General features: G+C 35.4%; 1 protein-coding gene across 2 annotated transcripts in view; it reads left to right on the top strand.

Moving 5' to 3' along the window:
* Nucleotides 1-20,387, top strand: part of LOC142629662 (uncharacterized) — a 65,402-nt gene that overhangs the window by 36,603 nt on the left and 8,412 nt on the right. For both annotated transcript variants that reach the window (XM_075803692.1, XM_075803691.1), the window contains exons 6-10: nt 8,476-8,696; nt 13,182-13,453; nt 14,315-17,345; nt 17,429-17,561; nt 19,860-20,374. In XM_075803692.1, coding sequence (XP_075659807.1) covers nt 8,476-8,696; nt 13,182-13,453; nt 14,315-17,345; nt 17,429-17,561; nt 19,860-20,374 — 4,172 coding nt within the window. The remainder of the gene's footprint in view (nt 1-8,475; nt 8,697-13,181; nt 13,454-14,314; nt 17,346-17,428; nt 17,562-19,859; nt 20,375-20,387) is intronic.

Below are 20,387 nucleotides of genomic sequence, written 5' to 3'. Positions count from 1 at the left end.
TTGATATAAAATGTGTCTTTCTCTTTCTCATTAATTCTAAAACAAAATACACATCTTAAACACCCACAGTTAATCACATCATTTACAAAACTCACAAATCCATAACATCCGACATTAACATAAAAATCGTAATTGTCGTTGTTACTCAATATAAAATGCAAGTTCCTGTTCCTTGGTTGTAGCCAACTTATACGGGTTAGGATTAGATGAGACACAATGTTAGAGCTAGGTAGGTGTAGTTGAAAGATTGAAGGAAAATGACATTGTTTTTTGTCTGTGTGTATTTGACGTAGGATGTCATGAAAGGTTATAGTAGGTATATATAAAGGGGTAGAAGTGCAAGAGGTAAAAATAATGAATTAAAATGCAAATTAAAGAGTGTTGTGTGTATGTGTAAGGAATGAAAAGTCTTGAAACATTGAACCAAATGATACAAAGAATATTTATTTTTTAATTAGAAAACTCTTGAAACATTGAATCAAATAATAAAAAACATCAATATTTATAGCCTGTTTGGATGGAGGGAGGAAGGAGGGAGAGTGGAGGAGAATAGAGTAAATTTGGCTAAAAATAAGCTAATTTTGTGCTAAATCTACTCTATTATACTCTACTCCCCCTCCATTCCCCTCAATTCAAACGGACCATTAATTTATTCTTATCTTGGATGTGGTACAATCGAGAAAATATCAATTCTCTTTACATAGAATACACCACTTCGCAAAACTTCATGCTTTCTCATATGACGTCTCTTTCAAATATTTTGTAAGAAATTATCTTATAACTCATTGGATTCATCAATACTATTATTCTTAGTTACAATAGTCATAGTTTATGTACGAAATTTGCCAGTATAAGTGTAAAATAATAGACAAACCAAATCTTATTATCATTAAAAACCAAATCTACTAAGTTTGCCAGTAAAAGTGTAAAAATCTATGGACTTTGTAGAGATTTAAAAATCCCAAACACCCATTCTCATCACAAGCAAACCAAATCCTAACCAACCAGCAAAAGGATATTAGTCACAAACTATCGATATTGAAATATGATAGTTGATGAAGAACATAAAAATGAAAGATATAAAAGAAAAGCTTGACTTCAAAGGGAAAATTCAATTGTGATGATACTTAGGCAATTTTGGTGAAAGAGTAAGAGAGAATAATTGGACTTCGATATGCTTGAACTCCTCGCTATTGCCCTTGTTATGGGATTTCATAAGTCACTTCCTTTTATATATATATATATATATATACATGCCTATTCTTTTGACTGTAATTCAACAAAACACCCAACACGGCTAAATTGTAAACTATATATTAGATTTAGGGTATGGACAATGGGATTTACGAAAATTCTAATGCAAAATTTTATTGAAAGTAGTTACTTTTTTCTTTTCTTATAATTTTTAAAAAAAATATATATATCATAAACCAAAGCCCTTAAGGCATTCGTTAACTTTTCTCTTACATTAATATCAACACAACAAAACCCTAACCATGTGTTGTTTTTTTTTTCTTCTTCAATGACCAATTCCTTGTTGGTTTTATATAGATAAATTTTATATCATAAATAAATTTAGTTCATATTTGATAAACTATAGTATTTGTGTTTCCTCTTACTTATCCAAGAATGCAACGCCTTTTCCGAAAAGGGAAAAAAGAACAATATTTTAAACCCTTGCCATGTTTGAATTTAGTCACATTTAGAGCACTATCTAGCCTACACAAGCAAAATGTTAAGTTATAAAACTGTGAGTAATAAAAACAATGTTTTTGAATCGCCACTATAGCATGCTTGTGATTAATCATGCAAAGCTAGCAATGGCATTGACAAACTAAAAATTTTAGAAAGGGAAAAAAATAAATATAAAAAGGAGAAACTTAAAAAGAAGATAGAAGTGATGGTAAGAGGGCATTCTATTACTACAAATTAGTCCTTACAGATGAGAATTAGACTTTAACAATATTAGCAATACAATCAGGCACATCCTAAAACCAAATGGAAGGACTACCCAGAAACAATGCAACCTTGTTTGCCATTCGGTGTGCAGCCTTGTTAACTTCACACCTGACGTGCTTAGACTTCCATGCTCGTAAATATGATGCGGCGTGCTTTGCATCATCATTGAGACTGTTGAGAGCATTTTATAACCGTGGAAGTGGAAGAGTTTAGAGAACTACAAAAACGTTTTAGAATTCTAAATAGCCTATGGAATTAATGGGGAAGTGGAAGAGTTGAGAGAAACGTAGAGTAGCAGTGTTAAATGATGAGATGGAAGTAAAAAAAAAAAAAAAAAAAAAACTGAATGGCTAAATCAAAGAAGGGTGCCACTTGGCAGGACCTCATGCTCTCTTAGTTGAGGTCTCTGCTTTTATATATATATTGATTTGTGAAACCCTCACTATTTCTTTCCCTTGTAAAAAACATTTGGCGTGTTAAGGCCCCTAAGAGGGTATCTTTCTCTTTGTGGACAGCAGTGTGGGGTCGGATTGTTACAATCGTTAATCTTGTTAAGAGGGGTTTTTCCCTAGTTAATTGGTATGTGTCGGTGTTTCGGGGAAATGATGGAACATCTTTTGCTTCATTGTGAGTTTGCTTATGCATTGTGGGGTGAAGTGTTTTTGATGTTTGGGATTCAATGGGTGATGCTAGTGATGTAGGATAAATTAAGGGGGGTTAGTAAAGAAGAAGAATTAGAGAGAAATTAGGGCTGTTCAGGGGCTGTGTAAACAGTACCCGTGAACAGTAACTTTAGAAAAAGAAGATGAAGAAAAAGAAAGAGAAGAGAGAAGGAGAAAGAACCAATAAAGGCCAACGTGCCTATTGCTCAAAACATTCAACTCATTCTACTATCTTGAATACATTGAGCACAATATACATAAAAACTCTTACTTGTACTAGTAGTAATAGCATTCCTACTAGTATTAGTAGGACTACTAGTTTGACTAATAAAATAAAACCTAATAAATACTAACTTGGGCCCAAAGTAGATAGCCTAAGATACTTAGAATACCCTAGAAGACCCTAGACTCAAGTAAATTACCAAAATACCCTTAATTTGTAGGAATTGCATAAATTGCAGATTTGACCCTTAATATAAAATTGACCATAACTAATATAAGTGTGGTTGTTTTGTTCCATGGACTAACCATATCAAGCAGGAGCCTTTGAAGGTACTGGTGTAGGTATAGGGACATGCAGAGACATGATTTGAAGTCGGGGAATATCTGAATTAAACCTGTAATCCTTGAAGGAACTAGGTCTAGAGAAATATGATTTAGAAATTTGTGATAGAGTGATAGAAAAGAGGTTAAGAGAGAAGACATGAGAGTCTTACGTGGTTTGGCCACACTACCTACATCCACAGAACAAGAGCTCAAAGAGCTACATATTCTTCATTCACTTAGATAGTGATACATTACAATAGAACCCATTTTTATAATGGGAATTACATACACAACAATCACCAGCATGAATTTTTATTTAATTGCTTCAATCTCACAATTATCTCTAGAAATCAATTTCATGATTTATTCCAATCTTGTGATTTTCTACAATAATCCAATGCCTTGATTTTGGTCTTCAATAATATGGAAAGTATATACTTTCCTACGTATGTCTAAGATTGAACAAAGGTAACATCAGCACTAGTAAAATAACTTTGCAAGACAAGAGAGTAGTTATGATGCCCTACTTATCTCCTCTCTTTTTTTCCAATTCCGACGGATATAGCATACCGTATTGAACAACTTCAACGAAATTTTCTTTGGGGTGGTTTGTGAGATGATTCTAAACATCACTTGGTGAATTGGTTCAAGGTATGCTCTCCTATCCAGTCTGGGGGTCTAGCAATTAAAAATTTGAGATACTTTAATGAAGCGCTTTTGGGAAATGGTTGTGGAGATTTGGGTATGAGAGAGAAGCGTTATGGAGAAGGGTTATAAGGGTTAAATATGGAACTGAGGAGGGAGATTGGTGCTGTAATTCTGTTCCAGGCTCTTATGGGGTGAGTTTATGGAAAACTATTAAAGTGGTTGGTCTACTTTTTCTTGCTATATTCAGTTTCAGATTGGAGATGGGACTAGAGTGAAATTTTGGCATGATTTTTGGTGTGGAGATAATCCTCTGAGTGTGTGTTTTCCGGATTTATTGAGAATCAGCAATGACAAGGAGGATTACGTGGCTAATCTAATGCAGTTTCCTAATGGGGTTCTTTTTTGGGACTTAGAATTCTTGTGGGCAATTCATGATAGGGAATCAGAATATTTGTCTATATTTTGGGATGTTATAAATGGAGTCTTGTTGAGGGGTATTGGTAAGAATAAGATGTGTTGGATGCCTGCTAAGAGCAGGGGCTTTAAGGTAAGGAGTTATTATCAGGCTTTGTTGGGTGTATGTACTCAATCCTTTCCTTGGAGAAGTATTTGGAAGTAAAAGGTTCCTTGTAAAGTCTCTTTTTTGTTTGGATTGCAGCTTTGGAACTATTTTGACTATTGATAATTTACGTAAGAAGAAGGTGTTGATTCTAGATTGGTGTTATGTGTGCAAAAGTAATGGAGAATCGGTAAGTCATCTTTTATTACATTGTCCTATTGTTTTTGAGTTTTGGTCTATGGTGTTTACTTGGTTTGGTATCTACTAGGCAATGCCAAAGACTGCGGTTAAGCTCCTTGCATGTTGGCAAGGAAACTTTGGTCATCATCGTAATGGTGTTATTTGGATGGTTGTCCCTCATTGTTTAATGTGCTGCATTTGGCGAGAGAGAAACAACCAATGTTTTGAAAATTTTGAAAGGAGTATAGTTGATTTAAAATTGTTCTTTTTTAAAACTCTATCGGATTGGATGTCTATCATAGGAGGTCATGCTATTTTTCTGGTCTATGATTTGATGGATGCTTGTAATTTATGTATTTGACTGTTTTGGTCCCCTGTTGTATACTTTCTGTATACTTGGGTGACTCCTTATGATTTTGAATAAAATTTTCTTTACTGATAAAAAAAAAGTGTGTTGTGTGAGTGTGTGTTGAGTCCTCCATCAGGCATATATTGGGTTGACTTAGGTCTTCTTAACCACTACAAAGAGCCTCAATTGAAAGTAGAGCGGTCCTTTTGGGGTATAGCATAAACATGGCTAGCGCTTTCCTTAGGTTGTTACAGAATGGTATTAGAACCAACTTGGTAATACCACATGGGCTCGGAGACATTGCCCCCCAAAAGTGGGTAATGACAAGGTCGCAATGGATCTAAGAGGGGGAGAATAAGATGCCCCAAATTGGATGTTGATTGAATGTTGTGTGGGTGTTAGGTGTCTGACATCAGGCATATACTTGGTTGACTTGGGATTTATTTACAACTATAAAGAACCTCAATTGAGACTAAACTAGTCCTTTTTGGGTATAATGCAAATTTGACTAGTGTTTTTCCCTGGGTCTTTATAGTAGTGTTGATACCCCTTCTAGATCCATTCTTAACCAAGGAATGAGCACTTTGTGGACTGAGGATCAAGTTTATCAAAGTCTGGTCCAAGGTTATGAATATAACAAACACACCCAAATGGGTGAGTGTGACAAGAGAGTACTTTGAAACAAAAGGTCCAAGCTTATGAATATAACAAACACACCCAAAAGGGTGAGTGTGACAAGAGAGTACTTTGAAACAAAAGGGCAAGTGTGACATCATGCAGGTGCCTATTTTCGTGTTCAGCAAAACCATTTTATTGGGGTTTATGGGGACAAGTTGTTTAATGTATGAGATCTTTATTAGATAGAGGTGAATGATGTCTTGGAGACATTACTTAGCATGGACATTAACTCATAATTATTTTTTATTAAAAACAATTAAGTCATCAGAGAAATCATCAACAAAAGTAATAAAGTAAAAGAATTTATTTAACACAAAAAAGAGACCCAAACATCAGAGTGTATAAACTTAAATGGTGCAGAATCTCGACCAAGAAGACTAGGTGGAAAAGACACATGATGCTTACCAAGTTAACAAACTTCACAAGATAGAGAAAAAATGTGATCTAGACTTCCTATTTGATGCTTCAAGGGAGGCAAAGATGGGTGAACAATATCCCTAGAGAAGAGGGGTGTAATAAGATATGATGGAGACAGAACAGAAGTGGTAGTTTTGATGTTCATTCTTATTACGGGGATATTTGGGATACTAACGCAAATTTCTTCCCTTGGAGGAGTATTTGGTGTGTTAAGACTCCAAGGAGGGTTTCATTCTTTGTCTGGACATATGCTTGAGGGAAGATTCTTAGTTGTGATAATCTCATCAAGAAAGGTTTTTCTTTTGTTGGTTGGTGCTGTATGTGTTGGTGCAGTGGGGAGACATGGATCATTTTATTGATGCATTGTGATATTTCATATGTTTTGTGGAGCTTCATCTTTAGAGCGTTTGGTATTCAGATTCAATGGGTGTAGAAATAGCCTCACTTTTGAGGATGCAGGAAGCTCAATTATGACTATTAGAATCATTGATAATTAGAATTTTGTTCCACTAGTCTCATGCATAAGTTCTTACAAGTAGCAAATCTTTTAGACTTAAAAGATTCACTTTACTTTTGTGCATAATCTTTTTGTAATTCTTTTACCGTGTGTTTGGATGAAGAATTTGTTGATTACAGGGAAATTTCAAAATGTTGGGATTTACACTCCAATTATAATGTCCCATCATTCATAAAGGTCATTGTTTGGACATGACACTTGAATTTTAAATTTCCTCTTCTTTTTTTTTTAATCTTTAATTTTTTATTATTAATTTTGTTCCTTAGACATTACTGGACTCCACTATCCTTCCCCAAAGAAATATCTCTAGACTGGATAAGAACAAAATAAAAGTTTGAAAAATATGAAAAGAAAAGAAGAGCAAGTGGGTAGGGGAACGACAAACAGGATTTCTTTTAAGATTTGTAAAGAATAATTGTACCTTAGCTTGGTTTTCTCGTAACAAGAAACATCAAGTCGTGAAAAGAAAGGAGGGCTCATTGGGTTTATATACTAAGAGAGGAAATGATGTTGGAGGAGTGGCTGTTTGGGGGATTGGTTGTCTTTAACTTGTCTGATGAAGATTACCAATCTAGGCCTGCCCAATGAAGATGAAGATCATCAAAAATTGCTACTCTGGAAGCTGACGACTTCCGACAGTGGCTAGTTGATAGAGCCCCACAACGACCACGTTTGAGGGTAGGGATCAGAGGTCTATTGATACAGGAGGCAATGGGAAGACAGATTTATTAGATTTTATTTGATTTTATGTATCAATGATAGTTTTGTAATTTCATAATATTCTTGAATGGGCTGTGCTAACAGTCCATTAGATCTTCTTTTGGGCTTTATTTTAAGTTTGATTATTTAGTTGGGCTTAGTAGTAAAAGCCCGAGTCCAAGTCCAAGTCTTATTAGGGTTTTAAGAAATCCTAGTTCAACTAGGATTAGGTATTAGTATTCTGTTTAAAGAGTTGTAGTACTTTCTATTGAGTTGGTTAATAATGAATTTTTTCAGAATTTAAGAGCTATGAAGCTTTCTTATGGTTTGTGTGATGCAACCTTCTCTAAGGTGATGCCAAGGAACCCTTGGTGTGATGTCTAAAATTTATCTATTTTCTTTAATTTTACTATTCACGGTTACTATTCATATCACTGTTCACAGCTACCCAAATCTTGATTTTCACCTTTGTTTTCATTCTGAAACCCTACTAATCCTTTTACCCTTTGGATCCCTATAATCCTTACTATTTTCTAGCTTATTCCCCACCAAAACCTAACTCTAATTCTTCAAAACCCAAGCTATACCAGATCTGCCCTGGTGTTCTAAATCAGAGTTTGTTGTTCCCCCTTGTCCTATGTCATCTATGGGTCTGTGATTTTTCTTTTTTTTCTTTTTCCCTGGGTGTGGGTTTGTGATTTGAGTAGAGTTATGCGGGTCTTTGATTTGTGGAAAGATTTGATAGAAGAGAGGAGAGAAATTGCAAATGACAACTCTACAGGAGGAATTTGTTGCCAGAATTTTGGCTTTATAAATTCCGCCTAAAAATTCTAGCAGAATTCTGAACTTACTTATCTTGTTTTAGCCATACTCAGAATTTGGGGTTACTAGAATTTAAAATGATGGCTTTATCACAAATCTTGGCTACAACTGCATACAAACACGCAGTTGGGGTACTTTGTGTTCATTATTGTGTGCACCAAGTAGTCAATTCCCTTAATAAAATACCATTACTTATCTAATAATAATAATAATAATAATTTGACACAGTCTGGTGGTAGTTTTGTGCTCAATAGTGGGCCCCCTTTGATTTTTAAACTTAGGGAGGATATTGCAATTGACCCTATAGTTTATGATGAAAAATGCAATTTATATTTACATTTTCTTGGATGGTTACTTTCCTAACATTTTGGATCTTTATAATTAATGTTTTACATGAATAGAATTAAAGATTTAAACTATTTTTCTTATGGTCTTTCAGGTACTAATTTGACTCAGCGATTTAGTGATCAATTTAGTCCTATGATGATTGGTCAAAATATGTCATGGTCATCATCAGATTCCACCATTATCCGCATGCCTCTGTCACCAGAATGCATGAAAGATGGACTTGAGAGTGGATTAAAAAGAATAAAGCAAATAACTGACAGATTTTTGGAGCATGCATCTAGAACACTTCTATTCTTAAAGTCAATTCTACAGGTATTAACGGTTATGGATGATTTTACCTAATCAATAAGGTATATTAAATGCATAGCAATTGGTTATTATATATAATATTGGGGTATATCTCCCATGTTTTTGTCATGTTAGAAAAGAAGAAAGAAAGAAAATGGAATTATTAGCTGAGGATCAGATTGGACAGCACTTAGCAACAGTTTGAGTTTTATTGGATGACCAAACTACCCTTTTATTTATAATAACACTGTCACTTATAAACTCCTTCACGGAATAGTGTTCCTAATATGTTGATCAATTGCGGAATTGCCCCTTTGCTATATCTTCTCTGATCTTCTCCATGGATACTTAATACTCATGTTTGTGGCCTTAGCTTTTGATGGCCTTTGTTTCCTACTACAATCTTAAGCTATTAACATCGTACATATCTTGCTGATCATTATGAATTGTCCCTTTCTTAAAAGATTAAGATTGAATAGTACTTACATGAATCAAAATTAGGTCTAAATCAATCAGAACCATATATACGTTCACCACATCTGTCCTAATCTAATCTAAAATGTGACATTCAATACCTTGTTCTATCCCATATTGAACAGTGCTCTTTTTGGCCCAAAATATATGGACTTCCAAAGAAAGAACTAATCCATTTAACTTCCTATATTATCCTTATATTTTATCCCACCTTTTGCCAATGAGCTTTAGCTCAAATGGCACCTCCTTCCCTTGTTAGGGCCATTGTTATTGATACCGTTCCGTTCCGGCCGGAACGGCCGGAATTTTTCGTACCAGTATGCAAACCGGTACCAGGATACCCCACGTTCCACCTCGGGTAAGATTTCGGGAGATTTCGGGCCATTCTGGTCATTCCGGACAATTTTGGCCAAGATGTAAATTCCGGCCAGTACAGGATTTGGCTTGTTATTTAAAAAAAGAAAAAGAAAAAAGGTCCAAACGAAGCCGGCCTGCCGTTTACCTGAATGAACCCAGCGTCCCAAGCCACTTCTTCTTCTTCTTTATCTGCTTCTTCTCCATTTTGTATCCACTGGTTAGTGGGACTGTGGGACTAGTCTTTTCACTCTTTTGATCTTTTATTTTTCTATTTTCTTGACTCTTGAGTGTCTTGGTGTCTTCTATCTATTCCATCCTCTTTTATTGATTTCAAATTTCAACTTTTCTAAGCCCATCACGCGAGTAACTTTGGAAATGACAAAGAAAGTCAAAAAAAAAAAAAACCAAAATCAAATGTCAGTTAGAGGTACTATTCTTATTTTCCTCACTGTGTACAATGGTTTATAACTTTATATTAATGTTATATTGATAGCATTTTCACAATACTTACACAATAAATTGTAAATAATAGGTTGATATTCACTGTTATTGATAACCAAAAAAGTAATTTTAATTCTAGGTTTAAATTAAAACTAATAATAACTAGACACTTATGATTTGTTATGAAAATATTGTGAACGTAACACTTCTTTTATTATTATAGTTTTAAGATTCATATACTAATTAAAATGTTAAAAACTTTTGTACTTTGACTTTCACATTTATTGTATTTTTTAGGATTATCCAAAATGTGAATTTTATTAGTAGACAATTATAAATAAATAATTTTTTTAATTTTACTTTATTTAATTTTAAAAAATTAATTAAATTCAATTTTTTTTTATATAATAGTAACACTTCTTTAAATTGAAACTTTTATGTTATATACGTGTGTGTTCATATATATATATATATATATATATATATATATATATATATATATATATTTAGGAACCCCGAAACAGCTTAAAACGGTACACCGAAATAGGCCGGTACCGAAATATTCCATTCTACTAGACAAACCGAACTGGGGTCCGAAACGGAATTAATAACATTGGTTAGGGCAATCATAGGGTACAGTGTATTGGGTGAACCCACATATTTTCAAATTTGAATCCTCCTCTCTTGATCCACCTAAGGGAATTTTAGGAAGATTGTGGTTGAGAGAGCTCTGTAAGAGAAGTGGCTTTTAACTACTACATTGCACCATAATCCAGCCCACATGCAAAGGTCATATATGGGCTTGTCTTGTTTTGTCGTGACTAGCAAAGAATCCTAATTCAAATAGGATTAGGAATAAGAGGCGATTGGCTTGCTTATAAAAGCAAGGAGTGGGTGCCGCATAGAGAAAGAGAGACAACCAAGAGAGAGGGGGTTGTGCATAGAGAAGAAAATTGAGACGAGAGAGCAAAGTGTTGCCGCTTTTGAGAGAAATAATTAGTGTGTGTGAGAGAAAAGAAAACAAGGAGATTTTCTTTAGCCATGAGATTTACACAAGAGGATTTATTATTGAATATGTTGAATCTCTAGTTAGGCATAAACTTTGAGAATTATTGTAATTGTATTGATAATAGTTAAATTATTCGGAGTTTGTCCCGTGGTTTTTTCCCTTCATGGAGAAAGGGTTTTCCATGTAAATATTTTTGTTTTTGTGTGATTGCTATTTTGGATTGATAATTTTGGTGATAATATTATTTGGGACCCAATAAGTGGTATCATAACATAGGATTGATTGGAAGCAATGGCCGGAGATGAAGGAAAGACATTGAGAATTGAGAATTTTGATGGCGTAGACTTTAGGTATTGGAGGATGCAGATAAAAGATTATCTCTATTGGAAGAAGTTGCATTTGCCTCTTTTAGGGAAGAAGCCTAATACTATGAAAGATGAAGAATGAAATTTTCTTAATATATAAGTACTAGGAGTTATTCGATTATCTCTGTCAAAATCAGTTGCACACAATGTTATGAAGGAGAAGACCACAGTGGATCTGATGAAGGCTTTGTCTAGTATATATGAAAAGTTGTTGGCTAACAACAAGGTTCATCTGATGAAGAAGTTGTTCAATCTAAAAAAGGCAGAAGGCACTCTTGTCGCGCAACATTTGAATGAGTTCAATACGATCACAAATCAATTATCCTTCATGGAAATTGATTTTGAAGATGAGATTTGTTCATTGATTGTGTTGGATTTTTTAACAAATAATTGGGAGGCAATGAGAATGGCAGTAAGCAATTCTGCAAGGAAAAACAAACTCAATTATAATGATAATGCAAGAGAGATGCGAGTATAGACAATGCACAAGATCAAGCCTTTGTCACGGAAAACAAGAGCAGAGGTAGAAGCAGTGGACCTAATGATCTAGTTAAATTCAATGATAGGTCACAATCAAGAGATAGATCTCAGTTTAAGAATACTAGAGAATGCTTCTTTTGTGGAAAGAAAAATCACATAAGAGGAAATTTTTAGCATTGGAATAAAGAATAAATTGAAGGTAAAGATGAAAAGAATGATAGTGAGAAAAATACTATAGCTGCTATGATTGCTTAGGACATTGTGGTGCTCTCTGTTGAAGAGTAAAAGTGTGAGCCTATTGCTAATAATGATGTTGAGTGGGTTGTTGATTTGGCAGCCTCCCACCATGTTATCCCTACAAAAGGGTTGTTCACCACGTACAAAGCATGGGCCTTTGGTACAGTGAAGATGGGTAATTGTAGTTATTTGAAAATTGTGGGAATTGGTGATGTGTGCATCAAAACCAATGTTGGTAGCGCCATGATATTGAAGGATGTGCGATATATTCCAGATTTAAGGATGGATGTATTTTCTATGTTGTCTATGGATTGAGTGGGTTATTGTAACTACCTTGGAAATGGAAGATGGAAACTTATTAAGGGATCATTGGTTATTACAAGAGGGCATGCTTGTTGCGGTATGTACAAGACTCATGTGAATGCCTGTAAGAAGAAGTTCAATGAGATTAAAAATTTTGAGAAAACTCCACAATTGAGAGTTAGGATTGATGGTGATGATACCAAGAGAGTAAAATTCTCTTTGCTTGATAGTGTTTCAAATGAGGAAGTGATAGGTGATGAAGAATATGAAAATGCTAAGGCTATATGGGATGATGATGAAATGAAAGACCTTGGAGGTCTTGAGAAGGGGGAGCAATATCCTCCACTAGAGATTGTTAAACCTCTTGAGAAGAGGACTACTAGAGAACGTCAAATTATTAGCTTTGAAAATATTTGGACTTCTGATGAGGGGAGCCAAGAGATTAGATTAAGGATGTCCAAGATGAAATTAATTATTTGGGAATGAAATGTATTGACATTGATAAGGTGTTTTTAGTGATGGTGAAGATTCCATTTTACCTCACCAACCAATCCTCTTCATGCTGTGTGTATATCAGGACTTCATCTTTTTGACGTGCATGATGGAACTTCTTTAATAGACATTAGTTTAACCTATTAAAAAAATAAAAAAAGATACTAGTTTATTCAGAAGAAACAGGAACCAAACTTGATGCTCTAATTTATCTTGTTTGGTAGGAGTGTATGTTACTTCTTAAAAGATGAAACAGTCGTCGTTTTATGATCTCTTTCAACAATTTATTTATTATTTTCTTTTAATAATGTCTTATGAATGCATATTATCTAAAGTTTTATATATTAACAGGTATCACTCTCAACATGGGACAAAGGAAACCCACAGCCATGTCAGGATTATTCAGTTTTTGTTGAATCATCATCTGCTAATATGAGGAATCCTTTCTCTGAAAAGAAGTGGAGGAAGTTCCAAATATCAAGGTTATTTGGAAGCTCAAGCGCTGCAATAAAATTACACATAATAGATGTGAACATTTTCCAAGGAGGAACTAAAGTTGTTGATCAATGGCTTGTTGTCCTCAGCCTGGGTTCTGGGCAAACAAGAAACATGGCTCTTGATAGGTATGTTTGAAAGTGAAGTGTGTATAAGGCTTTCTCCTTTAATGTCACTGTACTTTTGAGTTGAAACATGAATTTTATGTACATTCTTCTATACGATCTATCAAAAGATATGCTATTCTTTATGTCATAAAGGATAGGGAAGATGAATATCATAGATAATGCTAACTGCTTGACTTTTGATAAGGAAACTTGTAATTATAGAACTTTCAGCATCCCTGTTGTAATATCATTCTTACAGTTGAGCACTTGCGAATCAGTATTTACAGTAATAAGCATAAGTTTGCTATCAAGAATTGCATGTGCCCTTGCTTACTTACAAATAGAACTTTTTGTTTCTCTTTTTTGTTTGAATAATTTCTTCTTAAATTCATATTCCCTCTCTGTGCTAATTACTCTCCAACCTACTTTTGTATACGGGAATTCATCTCCTGTTCATTACACTTTCATGAAGGATAATTTCTCTTCTCGTTGAGCAGAATTTCAGTGGTTTAGTTATTAATTACTTTGAAATCAAGGTTAGAACGTTCAGTTTATTCTACAGTGCATTCTCACTGGCCTATTGGTCCTTTACCAAGATTGAGGTAACATGTGATTATTTTCAAATTCATTCATTGGTGCAAAGAAATTGTTGCTGTCTCTTGGTTTCTGTGTCCTCCCTTCTCATTTCCTTCTTTTTACATTCCATTTCAAACCATTTGTTGGTGGCTGTAATTAACTTTCTTGCATCCTAACTATTATCCCGCTTCAACCTGAGACAAAATTAACTAACTAGGATAATTATCCCACCCTTTGTAATTCCCCAAAAAAATCTGCAACATTCTCTGAATTGACGTGGTTGATGGCATCATTTTATTCTTGCAGGCGATATCTGGCATACAACTTGACTCCTGTTGCTGGAGTTGCAGCACATATTTCCCGAGATGGCCGTCCAATTGATGTTTATTCAACAAGTTCCATGATGTCTCCTCTTCCTTTGTCTGGTGCGGTAGATATTCCTGTCACTGTCTTCGGATGTTTCCTTGTGTGTCATAATCGAGGTCGTTTTCTCTTTAAACATCAAGACCGGCAAGCTTTGGTAGTGGCACAGCCTGATCCTGGAAATCACTTAATTGAAGCTTGGAACAGAGAACTGATGGCTTGTGTTCGTGATTCCTACATTGAAATGATACTGGAAATCCAAAAGATAAGAAGGGACCCTTTGAGTTCTGCAATTGAGTCAAATGCAGCTTATGCAATTAGTCTGTCTTTGAAGGCCTATGGAGATCAAATTTATTCCTTCTGGCCGAGGACTAGCAAGCACACCTTGATTAATCAAAGTGGCAATGGAAAAAATTCAGTTTCAACAGAGATGCTGAAAGCAGATTGGGAATGCCTAATTGAACAGGTAATAAAGCCTTTCTATGCTCATACTATCAATCTTCCTGTGTGGCAGCTGTACTCGGGAAATTTAGTCAAGGCCGAAGAGGGGATGTTTCTTTCACAACCAGGGAATGGGGTGGGTGATAATTTGCTTCCAGGTACAGTTTGCTGCTTTGTGAAGGAGCATTATCCAGTATTTTCAGTACCATGGGAGTTGGTAACTGAGATACAAGCCGTGGGGGCAACAGTTCGAGAAATTAAACCTAAGATGGTTCGAGATCTTTTAAGGGCTTCTTTAACATCTATTGTTCTTCGATCAGTTGATACTTATGTGGATGTTCTTGAGTATTGCTTGTCGGATATTCAGCTCCCAGTAACATCTAATTTTAATGAAGATGATGCATCACATAACCCTGTTAACTCCAATTCTATTAATAGAGCATCTGCTTTAGTCCCTTATGGGCGTAGTTTTCCTGGGTTGTCTACTGAGGGTGCAGTTAGCTCTGGAGATGCTCTTGAAATGGTGACAAGTTTGGGGAAGGCTATATTTGATTTTGGCCGGGTAGTTGTTGAAGACATTGGTAGAACTGGAGGGCCATTAGTTCAAAGGAATACCATTGGTAGTAGCAGTAATAGCAGCAGTGGAAGTGTGAACCAGAAGCTTTTATCAATAGTTGCTGAGCTTAATGGTTTACCATGTCCAACTGCGACAAACCATCTAACAAAGTTGGGGGTTACTGAACTTTGGTATGGAGACAAGGAGCAGCAGGCACTAATGAGTCCTTTAGCAGCAAAGTTTATCCATCCCAAGATATTGGATAGATCAATCTTGGCTGATTTTCTTTCGAATCCTGCTCTTCAGACATTATTAAAAATACAGAAATTTTCTCTTCACTTACTTGCCAGTCATATGAAGCTGATTTTCCATGCTAATTGGGTGAGTCATGTAATGGGTTCAAATATGGCTCCTTGGTTTTCGTGGGAGAAAACATCAAGTTCTGGTGGTGAAGGCGGCCCTTCCCCTGAATGGATAAGACTCTTTTGGAAAATTTTCAGTTCATCTTCAGAAGAGCTCTCTCTCTTTTCTGATTGGCCCTTGATTCCTGCTTTTCTTGGTAGGCCAATCTTATGCCGTGTAAGGGAGTGTCATTTGGTCTTCATTCCACCGTCAGTTACCGATCCAGGCTCAGGAGATGGTGTCTTGGAAATGGGTGCAACAGGAAGAGATCCAACAATGTTACCGATGAATCTCACTTCTGATTCTAGATTACTTCAGTCCTATGTTTTGGCTTTTGAAGTATCCAGAACCAAATACCCTTGGTTGTTGTCACTGTTGAACCACTGTAATATACCCATTTATGATATAACTTTCATGGACTGTGCTGCTTCATGCAATTGCCTCCCTATTCCTTCCCAATCATTAGGGCAAGTTATTGCTTCCAAGCTTGTGGCAGCTAAACAAGCTGGCTATTTCCTAGAACTTACTTCCCTTTCAACTTCAGATCGAGATGAACTTTTTACCCTTTTTGCTAATGATTTCTTTTCTAATAGCTCTAATTACAAAAATGAAGAACTTGAAGTTTTGTGTTCTCTACCTATATACAAAACAGTTGTGGGATCATACACACGCTTGCACAGAGAATATCAATGTATGATCTCTTCAAATTCATTCCTTAAACCATATGATGAGCACTGCCTCGCTTATTCCACAGATTCAATTGAATGTTCATTACTTCGAGCACTTGAGGTACCTGAGTTGAATGATCAACAAATTTTGACAAGGTTTGGGTTGCCTGGATTTGAGAGAAAACCTCAGTCTGAACAGGAGGATATATTAATTTATCTTTACACGAATTGGCAAGATCTTCAGGTTGATTCTTCTTTAATTGAAGCTTTGAAGGAGACTAAATTTGTGAGGAACGCTGTTGAATTTTCGACGGATCTGTTTAGACCCAAGGATCTCTTTGATCCCACTGATGCTTTATTAACATCTGTTTTCCTTGGTGAGGGAAAAAACTTTCCAGGAGAAAGGTTCAGTACAGATGGGTGGCTTCGCATTTTGAGGAAAATTGGTCTTCGAACTGCAACCGAAGCAGATGTAATACTTGAATGTGCCAAAAGAGTAGAGTTTCTTGGAAGTGAATGCATGAAATCTGGGAATTTGGATGATTTTGAGTTGGACATAACCAACTCTCAAAATGAAGTGTCCATGGAAATATGGTCATTAGCAGGATCTGTAGTTGAAGCAATTTTCACAAACTTTGCCGTACTTTATGGAAACAACTTCTGTAATCTCCTTGGCAATATTGCATGCATACCTGCTGAACATGGCTTGCCAAATTTTGGAGGCAAGAAAGGTGGCAGGAGAGTGCTTACTTCATATAGTGAAGCGATTCTGTCAAAGGATTGGCCTCTAGCTTGGAGTTGTGCTCCCATTCTCTCTAGACAGGCTATTGTTCCTCCTGAGTACTCTTGGGGAGCATTACACCTCAGGAGCCCTCCAGCTTTTTCTGCAGTTCTAAAACACTTGAAGGTCAGATGCTCAACTCCCTTATATTTTCATCCAAGATTACTAGTGATGCAAATAAGCATCAAGCTAATACAAATGTGCCCCAGAATATTGGAAGAAATGGTGGTGAAGATACGCTTGCTCACTGGCCAACTACTTCAGGCATGATGTCCATTGATGAGGCTTGTTGTGAAGTTTTAAGATATCTGGATAAGGTTTGGGGTTCCCTTTCTTCTTCAGGTAGATTTCTGTTCTTTTTTATTGATTTATTATTATGTTTTAGGGAAAACTTAGATTAATGGGCCTTCATTTATTTCCACATATAACGGTAAGTCTTTTAACAATTTAGGCCCTTCAATACGATTAGCACCTCTTATACATGTGATGATAATGCAAGAAATATAAATTGAATGCTTCTTTTTATTGTGTTAAATTACCAATTCTCCCAAAATTTTAAGTTATTAGAATATGGTAAATTTAATCATTCAACCACATACTTCTAACGTATTGAAATAATTATTTTTGCTCATACATCTAGCGATATTCACTGTGCAAATGCAACAAATATATGTATCATTCTGCTTTCCTAATATAAGCAAATTCTGGAAGATGTCCGTCTTCATGATTTATAGATTTATTTGAATGGATTGGATCTATAAACTATTTTGCTGTTGGATGTGAAAATGGGTGAGTTCCCTTCAATTTCTATGGTTCCTCAGTCTATCATAGTTTATCATTTAAAAATATATATATATATATATATATATATTTGTACAGTGCTATTTAATACCATTGCTTTGGCCAAATGGGTTTCCTAATATTTTTTTACAGTGCTGTTTAATTCCATTACCTAGTCAAAGTGGGTTGCTTAAGATTACAACCAAATGCTTAAATAGAAACTGCATGGTGTCTGGCCATTGATGCTGGATTACTTATTTGAATTTGTTTACTGGTAAACTAGTAATTTGTTGACATCATCATTTCATCGCTCCTTCTTTGTCTTTTTCAGTCTGTATGCGTAACTTTTTAAGCTGGTTGTGGTAGAAGTTACAGAATTCTCTTATTCCATTCCACACCTAAGCCTTAACTATTTCCTTGTGGCTTTTTGAATTAAGTGCATGTTGCTATAGGGCCATCCAAATTGGTATATTGCTCATCTTCCATGATCGTTTGCTAATGATTCTAGTTATTGAAGGATTTGGTGATTGGTATGACATAAGATACATCCCCCATGGATGTAGATGCAAGAAGAAGATGGCCAACCGGTGGTCTTATGGATGCAGCCCACTACTATTTGTGACTAATGCCTAATGTATTAATGCCTAGGATTTGTTTTAGTATATTTACTTTATGTAATTGGTTAAACATCGTCTCTTTTTTTACTTGGTTTAGGAATTAAATTGCTTTTCTTACTAGGTTAGAAGAATTAATTCCTTTTCTTACTAGGATATTTGAGTTTATATAGCTTTGTGCTTCAAAAGATGAATTTCTTATAAATTAACTCTTATCCCTTGATTGGATTCCTTGGGGTGACGAGTTTTGGTTTCTGTATCTCTTTGGGTGGTAATATTTTATATCCCATCGAGTGGTGAGCCAATTCAGTTTTGTATGCTTAGCAAAATTCCTTTGGGTGGTAATATCTATTCCCTTTGGGTTTGCTTTGGTGGTTAGCTTACCTATCCTTTTAATACTTGAGTGTTTTTTTTATTTCATATAACCAAAAAAAAAAAAAAAAATACATCCACCCCTACCTTATTTATCATATCAGATAAGTTTGATTTGCCCCATACTTTTCCAGTATCATATACCAATAGTCAGTTTTCTAGGTTTCATCTTATCCCCATTGGGCATGTCTCAGACCCACAAAAGGTTGGGGAAATTGTAGATTGGCCTGAGCCCTAAACATTATGGACATCAGAATTTTTTATGGACTTGCCTCCTTTTACCGGAGGTTCATCCGCCAATACTGATTCTATGAGGGATAGGCTGTGAGGGGTATAGTTGTTGCAGCTACTAATATTAGGGACAGGTTGTTCTTTTTTTAAGAGAAGCTTCTCCCAGATCCTTGGTCAGAATTTCTTCTTTTGTGAGATCATGAACATAACGTTTTGACTGTTTTCATAGAGTTCCTTGGTATTCCGATTAGATATGTATTCCATTTCCAACGCAGACATTCATACATGCTGTGTATGCTTTAAAATGTGGTCACAGATGATATTAATTCTTCGTATTGGTTGTTTTTTAACTCAGTCTTTTGATTGTTTGTTTGTTTTGTTTTGTTTTTTGGCCTTTAAAGTAATTTCTTGTTCAACTTACTTCTCCATGCATAGCTGTGGAGAATATTGCAATGGTGAGAAATCAGGTCTCACTGAATTAGAATCTGATACTTTTAAGAGTCATGAAATAGCTGAAGTTCTCATCATTTTGATTGCTACTCTACAATTATAATATCATAAAAAATAAAAAGATCTTTTATGCAGATACGACATAGTTAATAAATAAATATAAATATATATTATTAATTTTTCTTTCATGCAGATATAATGGAGTTGCAGAGAGTGGCGTTTCTGCCTGCTGCAAATGGAACGCGTTTGGTGAACACAAACTCTCTTTTTGTGCATCTGACAATTAACTTGTCCCCATTTGCATTTGAACTTCCTTCTTTATATCTTCCTTTCGTAAAGATTCTCAAGGATTTGGGACTTCAGGATGTTCTATCAGATGCTTCTGCAAAAGATCTCCTTTTAAATCTTCAGAAAGCTTGTGGATATCAGCGTTTAAATCCAAATGAACTCCGTGCCGTGATGGAAATTTTGGACTTTGTCTGTGATGAGACTATTGAATCTAATTGGTCCATCTGGAAATCAGAAGCAATAGTCCCAGATGATGGCTGCAGACTTGTACATGCAAAATCCTGTGTATATATTGATGCTTTTGGCTCCCAATATGTCAAATGCATCAACACTTCCAGGTTAAGATTCGTTCACCCAGATCTTCCAGACAGAATAAGTACAGTCCTGGATATCAAAAAGCTTTCTGATGTAGTCATAGAGGTAGCTGATATTC

Source organism: Castanea sativa, chromosome 3 (genome assembly GCF_040712315.1).
Source record: "Castanea sativa cultivar Marrone di Chiusa Pesio chromosome 3, ASM4071231v1".
Taxonomy (NCBI): Eukaryota; Viridiplantae; Streptophyta; class Magnoliopsida; order Fagales; family Fagaceae; genus Castanea; species Castanea sativa.
This window is presented reverse-complemented; position numbering and strand designations above follow the sequence as displayed.